Here is a 24,274-nt window from a genome sequence, read left to right as displayed (position 1 = left end):
GCAGAGAGCGTCTCGTTCACCAACCACCATTTTTGTCCAAGTCTTTATTCGTCTCTGTGGACTTGTTATCGAGGTTTTATCTTATTGTGAGACTCTGAAGTGGTTTCATCTCTACTGCACATCACAGAACATTTATTATCATGCTGGCATCCTGAGCAAGAAGGAATATACACTAAACTTATATATAAGTTTACTAATTATATCTACTTTATTATTTTATTTTATTCTGTTTTTATTTCATCTTTATTTTATTTTATTCATATTTATATCTTATCTTATTCCTTCTTCTATTAAGATCTAACTTTCTTACAAACTGTTTATCAGAGCTCTGTAATGCCAAAATTTCCCTCCCTGTGATGAATAAAGTATTTCTGATTCTGATAAACCAGATTTCCTGCAAAGCTCCCACTGTCCCTGTTTAGTGTAAGATAATAACAGAGCACAGTCCACTCTTTTGAATAAAATGATAAAATTTAATCTTGTTTTAATTCTATAAATATATTTAATCTATAACTAACACAGGGAATGTGACAGCTGTTCTCATTCAGAGCTTTTCACACGAGTCAAGCAACGTTTTCTGAGGAACTTGACTCAGTTGCATGATGGGAAATATCTTAAAATAGCCTTAAAGCCAGGATCCTTATCATCTGCACTTATTTTGATAATTCTTTAGAAAGCTGTTACAACACTTTGTGGAAATGACACACTAACATATTTTAAAGTGTGAGTCACAGCCAATCACAGAGCCTGATTCCTAGACCACTGCTGCTGGAAGCAAGCAGTTCTCTATTCAGCCAGTAGGGGGCGATGTAGTTCAAGGTTTGATACAAAAGAATGGTAAACACTGACTGAGAATGAACTCAATGACAAGTTTGTGTGTGATGTAAACTGCATTTTTGGGATTTTTGTGTCATAAAAACCCTTCAATAAATTCTCATGTGATTCCTCTGAGCCTCAGTAGGAGTTTGGAGTCATATATGAGCCTCATTTTGAAATAAGAAGAATAAATCTCCATCTGTCTTTGTGTTCCTGTTTCTCACACATGCTGCTCACCGTGGTTGTCCGGCTGTTGTAGCGCTCCTCTCCGCCCTCCACGCTGACCTTGGTGTAGCTGTTGGGCGAGTTGAGCCAGCGTGTCTTCTCCCTCTGCTGCCGCTGCTGCAGGAACTTGAAGGGCAGCCGCGTGGCCTCCCCGTCCTCCTCGAACATAAACGCCGTGACCGTGGCGGGGATCTCCACGTCACTCTTGTGCCTCGGCTTCTCTCGGATGATGGGGTGTCTGTAGGCGTAACCCGTCCTGTAGCCCTGCCACAGAAAAACCAAGTCAGTGTGTTTCTCATGTCTCAGACTACAGACTGAATCTCAACACATATCAGTGATTCAGCTGTGTGTTTTTGTCTTCCTGCAGAGCTGTGGGAGCTGCTGAAGGGAAAAGAGGAGTCAGTGTTTCACCACAGGGTTTCTGTCTAACTCTTTGTTCTTCTTCACACTCATTCATCCTCCTGTTCCTCTCTCAGCTCTCCTCTTTGCTCTTTTCATACACTCCCTCTCTTCCACTCAGCTCTCCCTTGTTTGGGACATTTCTCTGCTCTTGGCTTGACGTGCGTTTCCGTTCTTTTGAGGTTTTTGTCTCTTCCCATTCGTCTCAGTTTCATGGTCAGAGATGAACTCTGGACTTTGGAGGAACCGTTTTTATATCAAAATAACAGCTAGCAGAGCAGAGAAGCTCCTGACTCACATTTAGACACTTTTCTATACACATTTAAATCCAGGGTGCTCTACCCATCAGCACAAAGTTAGTCATTCTCATGGCTTCCTCTTGTTCTTGAACCTCGGGCTTATCTGATTTAAATGTTGTGTTTATGAGGTGTGAGAAGAGAGAGGGATGCCGGGGGAGACAGGAATGAGCTGGTCAGAGTCTTGCTTCAGGAGGAGGGAGCATGAGAGACGGGACTCGTGATGCAGAGGACGATAAGAGAAAGTCTGAAGACATGCAGCATGTCTCCCTCTGCAGAAACTCTAATCTCACTGAGTGCATGCATCTCATTTCTAGACAAAATATTTCAGTACACTTAAAAGAAGCCTCACTGACCCGACAGGTCAAGATTTAAATCTTATTTGAAGACATAACAAGACAAAAATCAGAGCCTGATTGATTGATAGGAGTAAAACTTGAAGAAGGAAATGTAGCTTCTATCTTGAAAATCTTGAAGAGAGATTCATGTTCATCTGGACTTGTCAGGTCACTGGGGCTTGACCTGTGGCACATGAAACACTTTCCTTTGACATAAAAGATATATTTTTCAATCATCTCAGACTCTTAAAACCTCTGCAGGTTACTTGAATACTTTCAACATGACAAGATGAGTCTGAACTTTAAACTGAACATATAAAACTTCACTGGAGAAGAAGTGTTTACATGTAAGCAAATCAAACGTGGCGGCAAACTTGGGATGGTTTTAGATGGTGATTTAAATTTGAATGCTCCTTTTAACAAGGTCGTAAGAACTTCAGTTCCTCATGTGTCCCTCACAAGCAACGCCCAGAGAGCGTCCTGTTCTTATGTCCCTAAACTCTGAACTCTATGCCTCTGGACATTTAAACGGCGAGCTCTCTGGGTGTTTTTAGACCTAAAATAAAGACTTATATTTTTTATTTTTAGCTCTGAACTGTATTATTACAATTACTGCTATTACCATTGTTTTAGCATCATATGTATTTTTATTTTATTTTATCTTATTATATTTGATTTAATTTGTATTTTTATTTTCAGGTATTTATCTGATTTTATTTGATAGGTTTTATTGTTATGATTTTATTTTTGGATTTTAAGTATTTCTTTTTACTTTCCTCTATCTTGTTTTAGACTTATATCCTTTTACCTATTCCTGCACTTGAGTAACTAGATTCCTGCTTCCTTCACATGGTATTATGGGTAATGAAGTCCTCTTAAAATGTCTAATGTGATTATTACTTCACACATTAAATATTCAAATACAATATAAATTCTTCCATTCATTTTAAAAGTATCAAATCAGCTGTTTTACCTGCACCGTGAACTTATTAACTACTCTATAAAATATATTCAGTTCTTTTAAATAAAGTCCAAACCACCTTTTTTCTCACTCATTATCCTCCACCACTTAAAAACATCCTCTCATCATCTCCTCTCTGCTCCCGAAATAACAACAGCACAGTTCAGGTTTCAGTAGAGGGCGCCCTTTTCTAACTCTCGAGTTGAGGCTATCATTACATAAAATAAAATATCATCCAAATCTATTCAGTTTATTAAAAAGCAGCAGAAAATAAGAACACAGAGGATTTCCCCCACTGAGGACACGTCACTGCAGGGAACACAGCGAGCTCCAGATGTATTTATCTGAGTCTGTGATCATGATGGGATTCAATCAGTGTTTATAGAAGTTAAAGAGGCAATGCAATGTTTAATATTTGCCTTTGAGTCTATTTCTAATAAGATAATAAGACATGAAGTAAAAGTGAAGTTTAGGGTTTGATTTAATGATGTGTGTGCCTTCACTCACCAGGTTATCCAGCATCCTCATCAGAGACTCAAACTCCAGCTCGCCGATCTTCCACTTATACTGGCCGGCCATGTTGACAGCCGCGGCTGCGGACACGGCGTGCACTCTTGATTTGTACTTCTCCTGGTCCAGCACTATCAGGTTGTCCACTCCACCAGCACATGAGATTGCATTTACCTAAAATCACACAGAGGGAGAAGCATGTGAGCCTGGATGGACCACTGACAGCTTACGCAACACCAATCTACAGAGGAGACTTTCTAAGGTTAGATCATCAGATGAGAGACAGGAAACAAATTCATCCATTAAAAATTTATAAACAAACAAAGCAAAAACACCCTGAATGTGAAGCTACCACTGAAGGACTATATGCTACATGCATACAACAAACATGGTGGGGGGATTTATTTATAGAAATTAAGCCGGGCTTTGCAGATGGATTAATGTTTTCTTTTGCTTGACCGTGGAGACTCAATCAGGAGATTTGGTGTTCCTGTTACGACAAGGGACACAATAACATCCCTAAAACCCTCCGCTGAAGTGAGCATAAAGACACGCAAGAATCCAAACAGAAAACAACAACACAAAGAAACACAACAGAAGATGATTCAGCATCGCCATGTCATTTCATTTAACTTCTAATAAAAACACTCGCTCTGTAGTCTAATTAAAGACCCATTCTACTTCAGATGTGTTCATTTTCATGTGTTTTAAACTGCAAACTAAACTAACTTCAGTTTAATGTCAATGTTTGATGAATCGGTTCAGTTTTGATTGACTTGTACTCAAAGTGGAGGACTGGAGGTTTCTATTCAGAAATCTTTGTATTTGTAGCTATCCTGCTAGTTCAATTGTTCATTAAACTAAATGAAGATGTGAACTTAATGTGAGATGTATTTTGTAATTACTAGTGTATTATTCTGCATAATTTTAGGATTTTAAATATCAGCTTTTAGGTTATCTGTTACCTTTTAATTATCTAGTTAAATGCTGGACCTAAGAAACAGTTCTGGTTCTGTTGTGTTTTTAACATCGTGAATGACAATACATCTGAATCTGAACTTTGTAGTCAATATTGTATCGATCACAACACTATATAAACTGAGTTTGTGTTATGTGTTAGTGAGAAGTGCTTAAAGCCTCCTCTTCTTGCACTCAGATCAGGTGCTTTGTCTCCTTTAAATGACGTCACCAGACTGAGGTGAGTGGCTACAGATGTGAGGTGACGAGGACGGATAACTACGAGACTCAGCAACCAATCGCTGCACCTTTGAACTTTGGAGAACCTGTCGTTATTTCACCCTACCCCTCAGGTAAGGACTGGCTTCTGCCTTCATTCATACCTCCACTTGGAGCTAGTCGGTAACAGCATTATCCTTTCACATAACTAATTGACATTAATGTATTTTAATCAATGTTAAATACATCTAACAAACAGTTTAAACATTATTCAACATGTATGACTCACAGTTTCAATTATTTATCCATCAGCACCATTTTTTTAAAGGTATCTCAACCATTATGTATTACAACATATATCTAGTTTACACTTTCATCCATTATATTAAGAGGAACATGTAAATCATTTAAGATTTCATTAAGCTCTATAGTTTAACTGCTTATACGTTGCTTTTAGATCGCTGCCTCCACAGCTCCTTTAGGCTAACTGTTTCATCTCTTTATTCATGAGATGCTGATTACTTATTCCATTTTTTATTGATTACCTCCATATTTCTGTTGAAAAATAGGTCAATATAATAAATATTACAATACATAAATAAATAGATTAATAAATAGAAAAAAATATAAAATTAAGTAAATGAATAGAAAAATAAATAAATCGATAATTAAATGAATACATATAAAATAAATAGATAATTAAATAAATATATGTAAACATAAATAAATAAATAATTAAATAGATAGATAATTAAATAGATAGATAGTTAAATAGATAGATAATATAACAAATAAACAGATAATTAAATTATAGATAATTAAATTATAGATAATTAAATAAATACATATAAAATAAATAAGTAAGTAAATAAATAAATAAATAAATAGATAATCAAATAAATAAACATAAAAATAAATAAATAGATAATTAAATAAATACATATAAAATAAATATGTAAGTAAATAAATAAATAAATAAATAAATAGATAATTAAATAGATAGATAATCAAATAAATAAACATAAAAATAAATAAATAGATAATTAAATAAATACATATAAAATAAATAAGTAAGTAAATAAGTAAATAAATAAATAAATAAATAAATAAATAAATAAATAAATAAATAAATAAATAAATAGATAAAAACATAAATAGATAAATCAATAATCTGACCACTGTCCAACTAAACCAGTATTTTAAGCCAGCTACTTCAGCTGTTAATCCACCACACAGTTTAATTTCCTCGGTGCTTAAACATCTGCTCAGTAGGTGCCGTGTGTCAGATTTTGGGTACCTGTATTTCGCAGGCATAGTGGGCGTTGTAGATGTAGTGAAAGGCCTCTTCAACGGTTTCCCCCAGAGCAACCACTCCGTGATTCCTCAGCACCAGCACCTACAACACACACAGAGGACCTCTGATCAGAAACAGTCCGGTGCCTTAGTGTCTCACCTCCTTGTCTACATTACAGAACAATTATGTGAAACACAACCACAGCATAATCTGATTTCAGTGCATCAACACGGGTTGGGTCAGTGGAGGATGACAGCAGCGGGGGGAACTCCCTCCACTTCCTGATTTATTTTACAGATTATAACTTTTTAAACCTCGATGATTCTGAACAAAAGCAACGCGTTTGAAATCAGAAAGAACAAAAGGAAACACAAACATCACTGAAATCATTTCTGCAGGAGGAGCTGTGTTCACTTCACTCTTCTGTTTCCTATTTTAGACAAACCGCACCCTGATAGTGAGCTCATTCCTCTTCTTTGACTGCAAGGACGAGAAAACACCCTTTTTCTTTTAGACATGTTAAAAATACCTTTCAGATATCCTAATTTACACTTTGCTATTGTCCCAGCTTCCTGCTGTCAGACTCACTACTGAGTACTCTTTTTAATCGTGGAGAAAACACAGCTAAATCAAAAGATTGTCATTTAGTTGCTCTGTTTTTTGAAGCGGAGTATCATTAAAGATCTATTAAGAAGACAAAAAGATTCAAGAAGGTGGCCAAGAAGTCTTAAACTACAGTGTGGAGTATTTTGTACTCGAGTTATGCAAGATAACACAAAATATGATGTGACGCATCATTGATGAGCTTTAGGGATACTGGAGGGAAGATTTGTGACCTGAGAGCAGATCAGGCTTGTTATTTCTCCTCGTCTAATCATCATCTAACACGAGCATATAAAGCTAAATAAGCCTTCTTCTGATAAGTCAGTTAAGATCTTCCTCAAGGCTTGTTTTTTCTTGGCTTCGTACCTTTGTCGTTGGTCCCAGGGCCTTCTGTAGCTCTTTGCGCTCCTCCTGGTCGTCCAGGCTGCCCTGGTAGTTGTAGTAGGCGATGTCACCAAGGATCAGAGCCTCTTGGGAAATGGGCAGGATGCCACACTTCATGGACGACACCTGAGAGCAGATGAAGGCGGGAGATAATCAGCAGAGACACACAAAAGAAGAGAAACATGACAGCATTTATATTCATTCAAGATAAACTCTGAAACTCTAAACTCTTGTCAAATCAATGTGTCGTCTAATTACACCATTCAAGCTCCTGAGCCTCCCTGAGGCATCTCGTGGCTCATCGTTTCATGTCTAACGGAGCTTCAGGTCAAACAGGAGGCTTGCTCATTTCCTTGAGAGTCTAATTTCAGTGCAAACTTACAGCAGCAGTAGCAGGAGTGTGCACGTGGATGATGCAGCGGATGTCTGGACGCATCGAGTAGATGGCGGCGTGGGGGCTGAAACCGGCCGGGTCCACCCGCAGGTTGGTGGAGCCCTGATCGATCACATCCCCGATGATGTTAACTTTCACCTGGGGAGATAAAAGAGGGGATGATCAGATCAGGAACTCAAACACAACACAAACATGTCAGCAAGTTTGATAGCAGCGTCGTGTTGACTGCTCTCCTGAGGAAGGAGGAAATATGACAAGGCTGAAGGAGAGCAGAGGGAGACACACCACAGAGTTAATCATGTGCAGATCCATGTAATCAAATATAACATAACCAGATCTCACACAGACACACACACACACACACACACACAGACACACACACACACACACACACACACACACACACACACACACACACACACACACACACACACACACACACAGAGAGCTGATAAACTGCAAACATTAACCAAGGAGACATAAACACAAGTCAGAATCAATGAGCATGATGACAGAAATCACATTAGCAGTGATTCCTCCTCTCTGCCCGATCCTCTGCAGGAAATAGATGAAGCATAATACAGTCAGAGAGTGAACATGACATCCTTTATCAGGACTACTTTATCACCAGCTAGTTAGTAGTTATTACATTACAAGACAGGAGACAGGAAGGATGAAGGGAAGGAGAGAAGGTAAAGAGATTTTGATGACCAGAGACAGACAGCAGATGTGAGTCCTCAAAGTTATTAAAGAGAAAACACAGCTTCCTGCAGACTGTCCTCACAGTAACCACACAGTGATCTGTTACACAAACCAGAGCCTACAAGCTCACATTTCTCTCTCGTAGTTGAAGTCAAAGTGTGTGTTTGAGAACAGGAAAGAGCTTCCATCATCCAGACTTAGAATACTGACATACACCGAGTTCAGATGAGAATGATCCGGCGTCTCATTTCTTCCTAACGAGCAGCACTTTGTTCCCTTCTTTAAAAAAAGAAGAAGTAACTTCTTCGGCTGAGGACACACGAGGGAGGGACGCTGCTGTTAGACTGGGTGTCCTCCTTACCACGTAATGGTGAGTGTGAGAGGAAACCAGGGACCTGAATTAGAAATAAGTGCTGCTTTAAAAAATACCTCTGGTGAAAAAAGGATAAAGACAGTCCTGTAAAAGACTAGATGAGATGAAGGCGCCTTCCTCTGAGTCTTATCTTATATCAGTGAAACACACCTGCTTCAAGAGGAAACCCTGAATCTGGAAACGTGATGCATGTTACAGTTTCATCTGACAGGCTTTGCTCTAAAGAGACGTTCATCTGAGAGAAGGAGCAACATGAGGAAGGAGAGAGGAGAGAACGACAGGGACACAGCTGATGACCAGAATATATATACTGTATACAGTTGTGCTCATAGGTTTACATACCCTGGCAGAATTTGTGATTATTTTGGCCATTTTTCAGAGAATATGATTGATAAGAGAAAAACTTTTTTTTCACCAATGGTTAGTGGTTGGGTGGAGTAAATTTTTTATCAAACAACTGTGTTTACTCTTTTTATATCATAAAGACAACAGAAACTACCCAAGAAACCATACACTCTGTCAGGGTATGTAAACTGAGGAGCACAACTGTATATGAAGGTATATTTATATTCAGTATGTAGAAGCTGCTCTTTCTTTCTTTCTTCCTTTCTTTCTTTCTCTCTTTTTTCCAATTCTCTATTTATTTATTATTATTTTTCTTTTTTTCCTTTCTATCTTTCTTTCATTCTATCTCTTTTTCTTTTTTCTTTCTTTCTCTATGTATTTTTCTTTCTTTCTTTCATTCTATCTTTTTTCTGTCATTCTTTTTTCTTTCTGTCTTTCTTTTTTCTCTCTCTTTCTTTCTTTTTTCTTTCTTTCTTTCTTTCTTGTTTCTATCTTTCTTTCTTTCATTCTATCTCTTTTTCTTTTTTCTTTCTTTCTCTATGTCTTTTTCTTTCTTTCTTTCATTCTATCTTTTTTCTGTCTTTCTTTTTTCTTTCTGTCTTTCTTTTTTTCTCTCTCTTTCTTTTTTTTTTCTTTCTTTCTTTCTTGTTTCTTTCTATCTTTCTTTCATTCTATCTCTTTTTCTTTTTTCTTTCTTTCTCTATGTCTTTTTCTTTCTTTCTTTCATTCTATCTTTTTTCTGTCTTTCTTTTTTCTCTCTCTCTCTTTCTTTCTTTTTTCTTTCTTTCTTGTTTCTTTTTCTCTTTCTTCCTTTCTCCCTCTCTTTTTTCTTTCTTTCTTCCTCTCATTATTTTTTGTTTCTTTCTTTTCTTTTTTTCTATCTTTCTTTTAATCTCTCTCTCTCTTACTTGTTTTCCGTATCTCTCTCTCTAACTCTCTTTCTTTCGGTCTAAGCTTACACTCAAAAAAATGTTGTATTGTCACAAATAATAATAAAGATATTGATCAAATGGAGTTAATAATTTGTTTAATCTACTCGAGCTGAAGGTCCTGAGAGCGGCTCTGCTCTTAAAAAGCGATGTTGAGGATGTTTGGATGGATGAGCATTCATTGATCTTTCTCCCAGCAGAGGGAACTGAATGACACCGACCGAGCGTATCTAACCACCGCCATCTTTCTCTACACACACACCCACACCCACACCCACACCCACACCCACACACATTAGCAGCCAGCTGTCAGACGATCGAACATCGATTGGTTTACACATCACATGTCCAGGACGGGATCAGTTCACCCTGTCACGTCCTTCAGAGAGCTCTCACAGCTGAGAGGCCCTCCTGACAAACATAGCTCTGCTAATTATAAAAGAAGCCAGAGGACGTGAGAGAAAGAATCCCAAACATGACGCGACCGTGTGGAAAGTGGAATAACTAAGAGTCCAAGCAGGAGTCTGTCCGAGCAGCTGGAACCTGAACTTTAAATCCCTGATTTACCTCAAGGACGAGTGAACTGAAACATCTATATACGAGGAGCATTACTGAAAGCCAAACACTCTTAGATGAACCAAACTGAGCATGTTTCTATTAACTCAAATGACCCTGTGTGCATGTCAGAGCTCAGACGGAGGGATTTGGAGGGAGAGGCAGATGGAAACTGGCCAAAGCCAACTAAACGCCAGCCTTTCTTTGACGCTGAAGCCTCCACCCACCTGACCGAACCTCCACCTCTTTAGACTCTGTGCTGGACGACTTCCTCTGAAACACTCTGCTCGCTTCTCTGACTTCAACTTAAAAATATATCATCAAGGGAAAAACAGCAGGGAAGAAGAAGGAGGAGGAGGACAATAATGGACAACAATGTCATCTGAGATTTCTCCTCTGGCTGTGCAAACCTTAGAGGTTCATGCTTTACTGGCACCAAAGAAAGGGCTGAATCTTAACTTATCTGAGGCACCTTGTGTGGTTTAAAGCTGAGCCAGATGTTGCACAGGAAGTTAACAGATTTATTTAACAAGAAGTCTTAGATCAGATTTAATCTGGAAATAAAGAAAATGAACTTTCCTCTGTAGGTTGTCTGTTTGAAAGATAACGATTCTGCATTTTATTCCATCACATTTAATGCACAACACTTTAACTCATGCAGGTATTTGTTTAAGATGTGACTGTAAAGAAGCTCTGCAGAGATCATAAAAACATTAACACTTAATTCACTCTGTGTGCCATCAGAGAGCAGCAGGAAGTTGAACTGCAGGTTACTTTTCATGGCACATCTCCAGCTGCAAACACTGCGTCAGGTTAAACGGTGAAACCTGCCCGTCAGCAGAACGGTTAATATAATCCAGCTGTCAGCCCATAACCAGAAACATCACACACACAGGTGTGTGATGTTTGCACAGGTGCTGAAGATAAAGTGGAAAAAGGTGCAACAAAGTAGAAAAACGTCTGAAATGTCAGAGAACAAATAAAGACGCAAACACTGAGGCTTAGTCTGTAAACGCACAGAAATATGCATCCTGAATATGAAACAAACCGCTTCAACCACAAACACGACAAACATCTGAGGAATTTATTTCTGCAGAGTGAGTTTAGATCTTTGTGTCCATCATGTTACACAAATATAACAGGATTGGACCTAAAGTTGAACAAACTACATAATATTTAAAAAACAAAGAACGCTGCACGACCATGACTGGTGTCTGAAGTTTGGACCTTTGAAATCGAGGTAAACACAAAAACTGACCTATCGTCTGATCATCCAGTAAGAATCCATTTTTAAAGTTTGATTTACTTTTGATAACGCTAATCACAGCAGGATTAATGTTTGAGTTAAGTTATCACCATCAGTCCGCTCAGGTTTTCTCAATATCTCAGAGTAAGCAGACTTTGGAATGAAGCCTGAGGGAGAAAGTGGAGGACACGCTGAGAGAGAGAGAGAGAGAGAGAGAGAGAGAGAGAGAGAGAGAGAGAGAGAGAGAGAGAGAGAGAGAGAGAGAAACAAAGACAAAGATTGAAATAGAAACTGAATTAGAGGGAGTTAAATATACGGCAGGAGAAGACGGGGCAGCAAACTGATTATAACACATTATTATAGATCCACTGGCTCAGCTCTGAAACAATGTGTGCTCTCTGAACCAAAACCAGACTGACAAACAACCTGGACCACAATGTTTGCAGAGTTTTTCAGGGACACAGAGCGCTAGATAAACTAGAACGGAGAGAGAGCGAGCAAGGAAGAGAAGAAGGAAAAGGGAGGGCATCATTTCCTGCAAGACTAAACACACCAATTAATTCACTTCCTAATTTTCCCTTCATTCAGTTAAATGAATTTAACTGAAGTGAATGTCTCATCAAGCAAAAAGGAGCATCATTAGCGAATGAAGTCGTCTCCCTCCTCTGAATCTCCCCCTTTTTATTTCTTCTCTTTCTTCGTCTTACACTTTCATCCTCTCGTTATATAACCATAACTTTGTTTGAAGGACTCGACTGTTTTCATATTTCTTACCAAGTTTGATGCAGACGCCTCAGCGAACGACAGTCCTCTGGGGATGATGAGGATGTGATCCTGCTCTTTACTGACTCGAGCCTGAGACGAGAAAAGTCACATTTTATTTTTGTAACATCGACTGAAATCCAATCAAAACAGACTTTTATTTTAAAAATCACACAGAAGTACTGATGGGACATGCTGATTCATGAGCTCCGGTGAGAAGTAGGAATTAGCTAGATCTCATTGACCTTCATATCTTAAAGAGCTCATCATCTAACATGAGTCTGGTCCTGCTGGAGGTTTCTGCCTGTTAAAGGAAGTTTGTCCTTCCCACTGAAACTTGCTAAATGTTGCAAAGTGCTCTGCTCATGGTGGATTAAGATGAGATCAGACTGAGTCCTGTCTGTAAGATGGGACTGGATCTGATCCTGTCTTGATGTTGGGTCTTTGTCAATAATAGAACATAGAGTACGGTCTAGTCTGAGGATAACGTTTGTTGTGATTTGGCGCTATATGAATAAAGATTACATTCAGTTTTTAGATAAATGTGCTCTCGCAGCATCTTACCGTGATGTATGAGTTGGCAAAGTGGGCCCAGCTGAAGAGGTCCACCAGTCTGTAGAGGCTGGCCAGTTTGCAGCGGATCAGCTTCTCGCCTTTCACCATCGTACTGGATTCCACCCCGTACATGTCGTTGATGGGAGTGACCATCCCCATGCCTTTAACACACAGGATCAGAGAACGTTAAGGAGGAAAACAGAATATATATGACAGAGGTGAACAATAACAAAGTCACTGCAGCTGTGTGTTAGCAGACACACTCACCACCACAACAACAGGCACATGAGATCACAGCCCAACATCTGTGTTCCCACCTAATGATGCATCTCACACTCCTGGCTCCACATCAAACAGAGACCAGGCTTCTGCGCTAAAATGATGTAAACAACATTTTGTCCTCTGGTTCTTTGTTTACCACCAACACCTCCTCCTCCTCAGACTCACTCATTAGAGTACGTTTGCACTAAACTGCTGTATCGCCTGTGACGTGTAATTCAGCATTAGCCGTGCGTTCCAGCGCCGTGATTGGAAGCAGACTTCACATATGGACTCCTGGACAGAACTCACAGAGGATCAAAAGCACAGGGAGAAATATGTGCAGCTCTTCCGGAGTCTGGGGTCGGGTCGTCTGCGAGTGTTTACGCCCTTAAGCATGAAAAGCTCGTGTTTGGGTTCGGATCGCATTTCTTTGAAAATGTTTTTATTTTTCAGCGTGGTTGAAAGAAGCATGAGACGAGGGTGGCACGGTCTAGAATGCTGGTGTCTGGCTGCCTCGGTGCCTCTGCGCGGTAAATACTCACTGATGGGGGAGGTGTTGAAGCCGGCCACAGAGCTGGCCATGAAGAAGTCAGCGATCTGTCTGAGGGCCAGCAGGCCGGTGGGGTTGTTGCCCTTCCTCTGCTGCTCCTGGATCAGACTCTCCAGCTCTTCTTTGAAAGCCTGGGAGGAAAAACAGGAGAGAGGGAGGAGATAATGAGACTCTGAGACCATGAAATGTGTCAAAACACAGAAACTTAACCCTGATTTCTCAGAATGCAGACAGGGACGCATTCTTTCAGCACCAAAAAGGCTATTTGGATTAAATCCATTGCATATATTTGAGTCACAAGTCACAAGTCATAAGCTGGGACGCCTGAATGCTTTCCAATCAGGTGTTTTTTTTCTACTTCTACATCAATCTTCTTGACGTGATGAATTTTGAGAAAGTAAAAGACAGTGCAAAATGACATGTCAGATTAAAGATGAACAGAGAGGAGTCTGGGATTAAAGCTGACAGGGATGCAAGATTTAAGGGACGTGGGAACATTAAGAGCGGCAGTAAGAGTGAGAATGAAGACACAAAGTAAGAGGGAGACGTGGTAATCACAGATTAGACATGCTCCTTGGGTGTCAATCTCAATTGTCTTCTAAGCCTCTATGAAGCTGGATCGGGATTGGCTGGCCACTCAACAAGCTCACTCTCAATTGGCTGCTGGGTGAGAGGGAGAGTGTGAGCTAATCCTCATGTCCATACTGCTGTCATCCGCTCAATCCACAGAACATTAGATGCTAACATGCTCTGATGAAACATCAGAAACACTGCTCTGAACGATTTCACGCGTCACCGTCCTTTAAAGGAAATATTTCTCATCACATGACGACTGAGAACAAATGTTCAGAAGAGAAATCACATGAAGATCACGACAGTAATCTTCAGAGACGTGTTGTGACGCTAAAGGCTGTGAGGCCATTACAGACACATTAACGCTGCTGAAGTCAAGTCTGAACGTAAAGCAGCAGACAAGCTAACACAGTGGAGCTGTTCATGATCTTAATCAGGTCGTTAACCTCTCCGGTGGCACACACAACTTACACAAGCAGCTTCATTTTATAAATCCTGTGACAAACTGAAGTCTGACGAACAGGAAAAGTGACAACGGGACAAAAAAAGAGTTGAATGTGAAGCAGCGTCTCTTCTGTCAGTCTGTTATTGTCTGTATCATTTTGATTTCACAAAAGACAGAATAAAAAACAACAACAGACACGTTTGGAGTTCCCCCCTGACGACAGGTTGCAGCACAGATCAGAAAACCCTCCTCCATTAAAACAGATGGGACATGGGTCAAACCAGAAAACTAAAGAAAATGCACATCGTTTTCTTCTCAAACATGCTTTCTTTCACATTAGTAAGTTCGTTTGATGTAGAGCTTTATACAAGTTTTCACTTTTTAGAGAAGCTAAGTTATGATCAGTTATATTATGTCGAAATGAGAGGATGCAACATCATGATTGAATCATAGACTGTATGAATAATGGACAAAGTATCCGTGACGTCATCCATCGGTTTCTGAAGAGCTGTTTTGAGGCCAATCGTCGGAGGCAGCCATATTGGAAATTCTGAACTCAACCTAACTGCTGTAGACCGATTGTGACGTAAAGAGGCGGGCTTTGAGCCTCCTAGCCAACAGCTACAGTGTCCCAGCCTGTCAGTCAAGTCAGCTGTGCCTCTCATTGGAAGACTAGTAATCTCAATATCTTTGAAATGACCATGTTAAGAATAAATTCACCCCCTCTACAGTGTGTGCCGATTGAGAAATGAGCTATCCAGACTACACTGGTCTTTTGAACCAGGCTGTAAACATGTTTATTTCTGCTGTTAAGATCGGCTTCTTTGAATAGGTGTGTATGTGGTTTCCTGTACTTCTGGAGCCAGCCTCAAGTGGATCCTTGATGAAGTTAAGTTATGATCAGTTATTTGATACCAAAAGGTTAAGATTGAATGTAACTCCTGCAGAGTTCTTTCCCAGATTATTTGAGTAGAAGAGGAACAGAGAGATGAAAATATAACAACTGTTAATATCTGTAAATGTCTGCATCAAAACGAGACATGAGTCAGCTCTGCTGTGGATGTTAACGGCCTTATCGAGGGGTCTGTGTTTCGTTTTGTTTTTGTTCTTTACAATGAAGGATGCTTCGTCCATATTTACATACAGTCATTGGTTCATGCTGACATTCACTGCTAGTCAGTTTGTCAGTAATCATTTCAGTGTTAGCATCGCAGCATTAAAGAAAAGCCTTGTGTCATAGTCCTAAAATACATACAGATGCAATCAAAACATCCTTCGGCACCACTTCATTTCACCATCTGCGCCATCCGACTGTGCAAGGAGACTGAAATGAATTCCAGGACTGCAGCACTAACACAAAACCATGTGTGTGTGTCAACAAGTTTCCTGATGGTTGAGATTTTCTTGTCTTTGTTTTTAATTCTCTGATTTTTATGAGTGATTCCAGCCAGGATTTCTCAGACAGCAGTATTTTTCTCACACAGTCATATTTCTTTAAAGTCAACCTTGTAAAGTGTGGACCTGATGTAGGCGCACACACTTCATGTCTGTCTCTCTTTTATAGAGAGATATAGACATTTACACTTTCTGTTTGGTCCTAATAAACCCTTCAGCTGGTTAGATCTGCTCCAGTCTTGACTGTCAGTCCACTTCCAGTTCCTGCTGGAAAATATAAAACCATGAATGGAAACCTTTGGCAGAATCAGCCTCGTCTGGGAGTAAAAATAGGCCGTGACACGCTTTCCATGCAGTGACTCTCCTAGCCAGGCAGCATCCAATATTCATGCCCTTTTGTCATCTCAGTGTTTATGAAACCGTCAACGTAAACCCAACGGAGCTGCTTCTTCACACGGAAACATCTCTGACAGCTTCCCCTCCATCAAGTCCCCCCAGAGACTCTGCATTAGAGTCGTATTAATGAAGAGTGGGTCTCCATGTGGGGGTGTTTTGTCCAGAGTGGAGCAGCCCCCTGTGTTTGGGACACACAGTCCCAGAGCACCGCTGGTTCTGAAACCAAGCCAGACATTCCTCTGTCCCTAGAGGCGAGGTCGCTGTGGAAACCGGCCTGCTGCGGATGTCTGACGGTGGTGGGTCGGGGTTATTTGGTTTTTAGCTGTTGCTGTTGTCCTGAGCATTTCAGCACCAAAGAACTGGCATTACAGTTACAGAGCTGAGGACACGGTGTACTGGACTCAGAGAGTCAGAGCGTGAGCTGGATCTGAGAGCTTCACACTGTCAGCTAGATTAACTCTGGTTTGTTTTCAAAGTCTTTCATTTGCTCCTTACATGCTATCTCTGGAGGTTCTATGCCGATGACTTCACGGTGAGCTCATCCACAAAGAGAAAACAGACACCACTTTCCATACTTTCTCTGAGGGTTAAATCATTCTGGTCACTTGATGACAACAGCAGAAGGTGAATGTCACTACTCGTAACATTCACCCATTCACCCATTCACAGCACATTCATACACTGATGGCAGTAGCTGCTATAGTAGACAACCATCGGTATTAACTCATTCACACACATTGACACATCCCAATGTCAGCTCAATTTTGGGGTGTTTTGCCCAAGTACACTTTGGTATGTGACTATGGGGGCTGGGATCAAACCACCAACCTTCGGACTGAGGGACGACTGACTGACATCGGGCCACTGTTGCTCCTTTACAGTTCTGTTAAATGCTCCACGATATGTCACATATATCATACATCTTGTTGACCTTTCTACTCAAATACTGACGGCTTTTAGAGCCGAAAATCACATGGAAGTGAAACTGGACCAAAACAGTTAACATTGTTGGTTAAAAATAATATTTTTGCTAAAGATGGTGATAAAAATAACTAAAGGAGAGTGTAAAAACATGAACGCTTCATTTTCCACCAAGTAGTGAAGTGATTTAATGGAGCGACGCCTGCGAGCTAGTTCAGGCAGACAACTCGAGCTGCAATGCCATACACGTCACATGTCCCACTCTCATATCCATCATCCAATCCTGCCCTCTGCCTCTCAAATTGGCGGTCTATTTAAACTGGGGAAAAATCTCCCATCTCTCCCTCTGCCTGTCAACGCCTCTGCTGCTGCATGCCATTGCTGATATTTTCTTCTTCCCCGCCGCCTCCCCAGCTTCCACCTGCAGGCTCCGGGGGTGTTAGTATGTTTTGCTCATCACTCCTCAAAGTCTGCATGAAAACTTATCTGCAGGGAGTGATGAGGCCAGAGCCTGGGCGCCAAACATGAATATGAATTTGCTGCTACAATAAACAATTTAAACGTGAGTTGTCAGACTGAAATGGCTTTATGGCCTGTGTGCACCAACAGTTCGATGCCCACATTTTCTGAACAAAATTAAAGCAGGTCAGTGTTTTTATCGCTCAGCATCCTCAGTCCAAAAGCGTCACTGCGCTCACAGTGGTCTCTGTTGGAAATAGTTCAACTTGAAGGGGAGGGACTCTTGATAGCAATTTTTTTCAACGATAATGGAGGAGAAAATAACCCAATTCGATTTTTTTGAGGGTATGCATTCCAGGTTGAAATTGCTGCTAACGCCAGGACACCATTCTTTTCCATTGTTAAATTATCCTGAATAGAAGCAAATATGAAATACACAGAACAAATTAAAACAGATATAACGGTCAGGAAGGCAAACATGCTGTGAAACAACTTTCATAACCTAGCAGCAAAGAGCCCAGGTGAATTGAGCTCTGATGATGAGGTTGTCAGTGGACACAGGCCCTAAGAGTCACAAAATGTTGCTGCAAACCACAACACAAGTTGTAAATCATGACTGCTTTTAAAAATGCAATTGAATCAGTATCAAAACAAACTTCTACCCCAGCAGGCACACATGGACTCACACATCCACGCACACACATCCACGCACACACATATCCACGCACACACACACACACACACACACACACACACACACACACACACACACACACACACACACACCACACACACACACACACACACACACACACACACACACACACACACACACACACACACACACAGCCGAGTAGGCATCTGCTCTTCAATTTCTGTTTGTGTTTTTCCAAGAAGATTATTACAGCAGGGATTTGACTTCCATCATCTAAACAGAGTAATCCTCTGGGGCAAAGTGGATCGTATCGTTAATATTTCGGCAAACCCTCCACATCTGCAGTAATAAAAACATCACACGTCCAGTATGTTTGCAGCTGCTGTTGCGTGACTGCTCGACTCTGAAAACACTCACAGCCCAAAGACAAGAAGTTGTGTCAACTTTTCAAATGAAATCACATTACATCACGGCAGCACATTTTTCAATATTTGCACAAATATCCATCGTCTATCCTCAATCCTACAAGATTAAAAGCACCAGCAAGCTACCAGACCTCTTGGTATACTGGAGGAACAATGTGATCCAATCAGAGAATTGAAGAAGTGTTCTCGTGACTGCTCCGAAACAGCAAAAGCTAATCTTTGAAAATGGAACAGCAACAGTCTTGAGAGTATTAAGTCGACGTGCAGATTGGAAGCTGTCCAACTCTTCAGTGGAGGAGTCTCAGGCTGAGAGTGGACAGGACACGGAAACATGGCCACTTACTTTAAGAAACAATGTGTCCTTTAAAAATCAAACTTTGACTGAGGCACTGAGAAAACTAGCAACTTTTTAAGACATCTAAAATGTACAGGTAAGAATTAAATATAAAGGTAAGAATTACATTTAAAGATAATACTTAAATTTAAAGATACCAATTGAATTTAAATGTGAGAATTAAAAGTAAAGGTAAGAATGAAATTAAATAATTAAATTAAAAGGTAAGAAATACATTTAAGGATAAGAATTAGATTTAAACGTAAGAATTAAATTTAATGGTAAGAATTAAAAGTAAAGGTAAGAGACTCGCTGTTCTTGGTTTCTTAATTGCCTCCACAAGTCAGTCTGGATGCGCTGTCAGGACTCCCGCTTCACTTCAGGACATCACATCAGGACAGATGTTTCCTGAGGGAGCATTTTACTAGACCTTTAAACAAACATATGTGTACTCATTCGTCATGTGAGCCACGTTCTCCAGGGACAATAGAAACTTTTCTTCGAACTCATGTTCTGACAGGAACCTCGTAGTTTTCCAGGAGTGTGTGTCGAATGACTTCCAGTTACGTTTCCTTTAGTTGGGATTCCCTTGTTTCTGGTTCGCTCATTGTTAGAAATACAGATGACACTTAAAGGTCGTGCGTCATCCTGTGGGAAAGGAAGACGGGACTTTTAATGACTTAGTTGGAAGCATGGTGTCCGAAGAAGTTTGAGTCTTTCCTTAATGTTTAAGCATCACCTCAAACTCTTGATGTCTTCATTTGAAATGCAATTATGATGCATTTATCTCATTCTCTGCAGCAAATTGCAAGTAAGTTTGAAATAAAGTTATTCTCAGATTCTTAGAGCAATCATATTTAAAAGAATCATTCTAGCCCTGTACCGGACGCAGCCTAAGCTCTCTATGTGCTTCCCTCTGCAGGTTAGGATTACACTCTCACACCTACGACATCACATCTCACCTGAAGGAACACAGTGACTTGCATTTCAGGTCTCCTGGTGATTGCATCCAAAGCTCATATTACGGTAATCCCAGCTGGATGCTTGTTGCAGAATCATGCATGCACAGTTGGTAACACAGACAGACCAGGTGAGGCCTTTCATTTCAGTCACAGCCTCCTCGGCTCAGCACAATGCTGCTCTTCTCTTCAGGTTGCCAATGTGACACTCTTACAAAGTAGTGTCAGTCTGCAAAGCTTGCAAGTTCTATCGATCCCCCCCCCCCCTCCATGCAAACTCAAGAGTGTGCATCAGTGAAATTGGTCCCTGTCTCAAACTGCAACGTCTCCCTTCTCTGTTTCTGTGGGGATGAACTCACTCACCCCAGCTTAAAAAAGAGCAGGAAAGTCTGAGCTCTGGAGATCATTTACAGTGACACTGCTTTAAAAATAACAAAGAAGTATCATCCTTTGAAGGTCAGCCTATATTTTATGAGTGGATCAATACAGAAAATCAATATAGGGGTCTCCCAACACATACCCCGGCCAACAGCATATTCAGATGTTTGTTTTTCCCAAATCTGAATTGTGTAACACAGATTCCCTCTCTGTAACTAACCGGGATTGTTTTTATATAAGGCAGCATGAAGCCAGAGATTATTGAAGCACTGAAACTGAGTCAGACACTGTCGTGACTGCATGAATCTAACAGACAGGTTTGGTTTCATAACACTGAATTGATGACATTGACGAGGAAACTGTATTTAATGTGGATTTGTCACGTCATGTCTGATGTCCAACGGGCTTAATACAGTCAGCATTGGCTCTGATACTGATGCAGCACATTGGATCGCTGCAGTTTCAGCATTAAAGTCATCTTAAAGTGGCCTCTGCAGTAAGTTTGCATGATTCAGTATGTGTTTTTATCTGTCTGTGCAAACCCTCAGTTCTGCCTCTAGAAACTTCATGTACCGTCTCTTTAAATCTCTCTTACCGCCAGTTTAAGGTGGGACTTTACGCCCCTGTAACATCTCGACTATAAGTCACAAAGACGTAGAGGTGGGAACAGGTTGTCCCACTGCTGAGTCAGCATCAGAGGTAGTAACCTTGAGCTAGCAGGGTTGAACATCCTTGTTTGTGTGCATGTCTTGGTGCATACGTGAAGCTCCAGCAATTTGTTTACACATCACGCAAGGCTTTAAAATCACACATCAGGACACTGGTTAGACAGGTTCAATGTAAAACTACAAAGGCATACTGACGGCAGACCTTTGTTGCCTCTTTGAAGCTGTGAACTCACACTGTAAAAAAGGTCAAAAGCTCCCTCGTCTAAATGCCCTCTGATTGGCAGGCTCTCTTGAACCCCAGGGAATGTGGGTGTGTCCTTGTTCCACTGTGCCTGCAGCATATAACCGTATATAATCAGTGTCCTGTGTGTCAGGGGCGGCATCCTTCAAAAAGCGCATTTCAAGATTGCTTCACAGCAGGGTTCCGAAGGCTGTCCCATCTTGAAGACTTCTTCAAAAGGTGGCCAGACTGTGTCCTACTATTCCTAAGGATACATCAGGTGCGTCCTTCCTGGCCTAGCATATCTTGTGATTCTTTGCACACCACATCCAATGGGATAAAGTTCAAGAGGCCAAGCAATACATTACAAGAGATACAGATAGTAAGAGACAGACAGATGCCTTGAAACCTGAGAATCACGATCATCATTTTTGAATGATGGCGGTGCTACAAGATGCATCTGCAAAGGCAGAATCTGCTCGTGGCTCAAACAGGAAGTCCTCCATAAATCAGACCATCTCGTTTCAGTCTGGCCTGAGTGGTCTACGCAGGTTACAAAGGTTGGTACCTTCGAAGGACCTTACCTCTGTATTAGGGCACAACTAAAGATTTCAATGACATGAGTCTGGTCCTGCTGGAGGTTTCTGCCTGTTAAAGGAAGTTTGTCCTTGCCACTGTAACTTGCTAAATGCTGCAAAGTGCTCTGCTCATGGTGGATTAAGATGAGATCAGACTGAGTCCCGTCTGTAAGATGGGACTGGATCTTATCCCGTCTTGGTGTTGGGTCTTCATATAACTTAGACTACGGTCTTGACCTGCTCTGTTTGGAAAGAGTCTGAGGATAACGTTTGTTGTGATTTGGTGCTTTATAAATAAAGATTGATTGATTGATTGAATGACTTTGTGATGTCATACAATCTTCAAGGTAGAAAAAACCTGAGTGAAACCTGATGTTTAGAGCAGACATTCAGCACAAATAGTTTGCATAATGATAAATGTATATCTGAAAATATAGAACATCATGATAAACAACATTAGTGTCTCATCTGCTCAGTGACTAAAAGATGATTTCAGATGCCAGATGGAAAATAATTGGAAAGCCGAGCACACAGGGGATTCTTTGCACTCTTGGCCCGTCTTGTCAAGGTCACATATGCACTGAACTGGACTTAGTAACATTTCAGTATGCTCCCCTCCCTTTAATCTTGAGGGCACCGCTCCACTGCGAGAGGTTTCTCTAAGTTCAGCACCCAAGAGATGTTGTGAAGTGCCAAACTGAAACACAGCCGCCGAGACGTGTCTGTGAGGGGAGAGGCGGCGGTTTTAAAAAGAGTCTCTGGAGTGAGTTCAAAGACTAAAGTTAGATCAAATGAGACCTTGAGGACTTCAATAAGAAAAAGGAAACATCATAGAGAGCAGCTGTGACATGTGCCTCTTACAGGAGGATGTTCTCTGCTGAACCTGACAAAACAGCACAAATTATCCACTTCTGTTCTGGCACTTGAGGTTTAGAGGAGAAATGTGAACATCCTCTGAAAACTATGAGACTCGTGCAAACCAGGCTGAGAAAATCTACCACTTGGCATCACTACATCACTTCCATGGATGAGGAGCAAGCACGAGATGAGAGGAGCTGAGAAGTGAAGTGGAAAACCTAATATCAGGGGAGAAAATAGAAGCAGCATGTCGAATTACAACTCAAACTCAATTTCATCTGATTTAATTTCAAGCTTCTGAGCGCTTCTGACCTCTTGACTTTTGGGTTCAGAAATAGAGGCACGGCGACCTCGTTCCCAGCAGCAAAAGAGCAACACAAAGAGGCTTAACCGCACAATTTAAATTTAAATTAATATCAGGATTTATCAACAATGACATAAGATGTGGATTTGCAGCCAAAATGTGTATCCATGCTTTCCTCTTGTGCGTGACATGCAGAATAAAACCACTTCAGAGAGCCCCGTAAACCACCTCCAGGCGAACTTCATTCCTTAGATGTTGTACATAACGCGCTTTAGTCCACCGACTTCCCCACTAAAACCTTCTGAAATATGACGCTCTACATGTGACTTACTGCATCCCAAATCTACAACATATTTCTGCCCTAATTTCTGAAAGACTGGAAACTTTTAGGTTAAAAATCTGATTAATATTAATGCCTGAATTACTATGAATGCATCAAGAGGCTGCAGAAAATGAGTTTGTTGCATATTTAATGAGGCAACTACAAGTTGCACATGAATGCATCATCTTCCCTCCCTCTCTTTCTTCTCCTCTGTTGTCCTACTTCTCAAACATCATGCATTTTAACTGCAGACAGGTAATTTAGAGTCCACACAGCCTGGCGTGACTAGAAGTTGAATAAAGGGTCAGAAATGGTTCAAAGTCTGGCTGCAGCCCCTGACTCCATAAGGTAAACATTGCTGTGTGAGCGAGGCGGCTGCATGAAGTCAGCTGAGTTGATTCAGTCCCGCCTGCTCTATATTGGTCTCACTTTAAATACAACCTGCCATCTGAGAGCTAGAAACATGTAATCTGGAGCCGCCGCTAGTCCCATAACACTGGAATGAAAACAAACAAAGAGAAAGAGAGAGAGAGAGAGAGAGAGGAAGAAAGAGTGCAGACACAGCTGGTGACAAAAATAAAAGTTATTGAGTGGAAAAGATGGAAGAAATGGAGACGATGAAGGAGGGATAAAACAGAGACCTACAGAGTACATGTGCACGACCAGCTGAGGACACACACTTGTTATTGTTGTTGTTGTATAAGTGTAAC

At 40.7% G+C, this 24,274-nt stretch overlaps 1 protein-coding gene across 7 annotated transcripts in view; it reads right to left on the bottom strand.

Annotated features, from left to right (window-relative positions):
• add3a (adducin 3 (gamma) a) overlaps positions 1–24,274 on the bottom strand; it is a 150,682-nt gene that overhangs the window by 14,041 nt on the left and 112,367 nt on the right. For all 7 annotated transcript variants that reach the window (XM_034688004.1, XM_034688008.1, XM_034688007.1 and 4 more), the window contains 8 exons: positions 13,667–13,805; positions 12,873–13,024; positions 12,321–12,401; positions 7,385–7,534; positions 6,985–7,128; positions 6,019–6,117; positions 3,543–3,719; positions 1,054–1,305 (listed from right to left, as the gene is read on the bottom strand). In XM_034688004.1, the coding sequence (XP_034543895.1) occupies positions 1,054–1,305; positions 3,543–3,719; positions 6,019–6,117; positions 6,985–7,128; positions 7,385–7,534; positions 12,321–12,401; positions 12,873–13,024; positions 13,667–13,805 (1,194 nt within the window). The remainder of the gene's footprint in view (positions 1–1,053; positions 1,306–3,542; positions 3,720–6,018; positions 6,118–6,984; positions 7,129–7,384; positions 7,535–12,320; positions 12,402–12,872; positions 13,025–13,666; positions 13,806–24,274) is intronic.

The sequence above is a fragment of the Notolabrus celidotus genome, chromosome 7 (genome assembly GCF_009762535.1).
Source record: "Notolabrus celidotus isolate fNotCel1 chromosome 7, fNotCel1.pri, whole genome shotgun sequence".
Classification (NCBI taxonomy): Eukaryota; Metazoa; Chordata; class Actinopteri; order Labriformes; family Labridae; genus Notolabrus; species Notolabrus celidotus.
The sequence above is the reverse complement of the archived record's forward strand: the minus strand, read 5'-3'. Positions and strand labels throughout refer to the sequence as shown.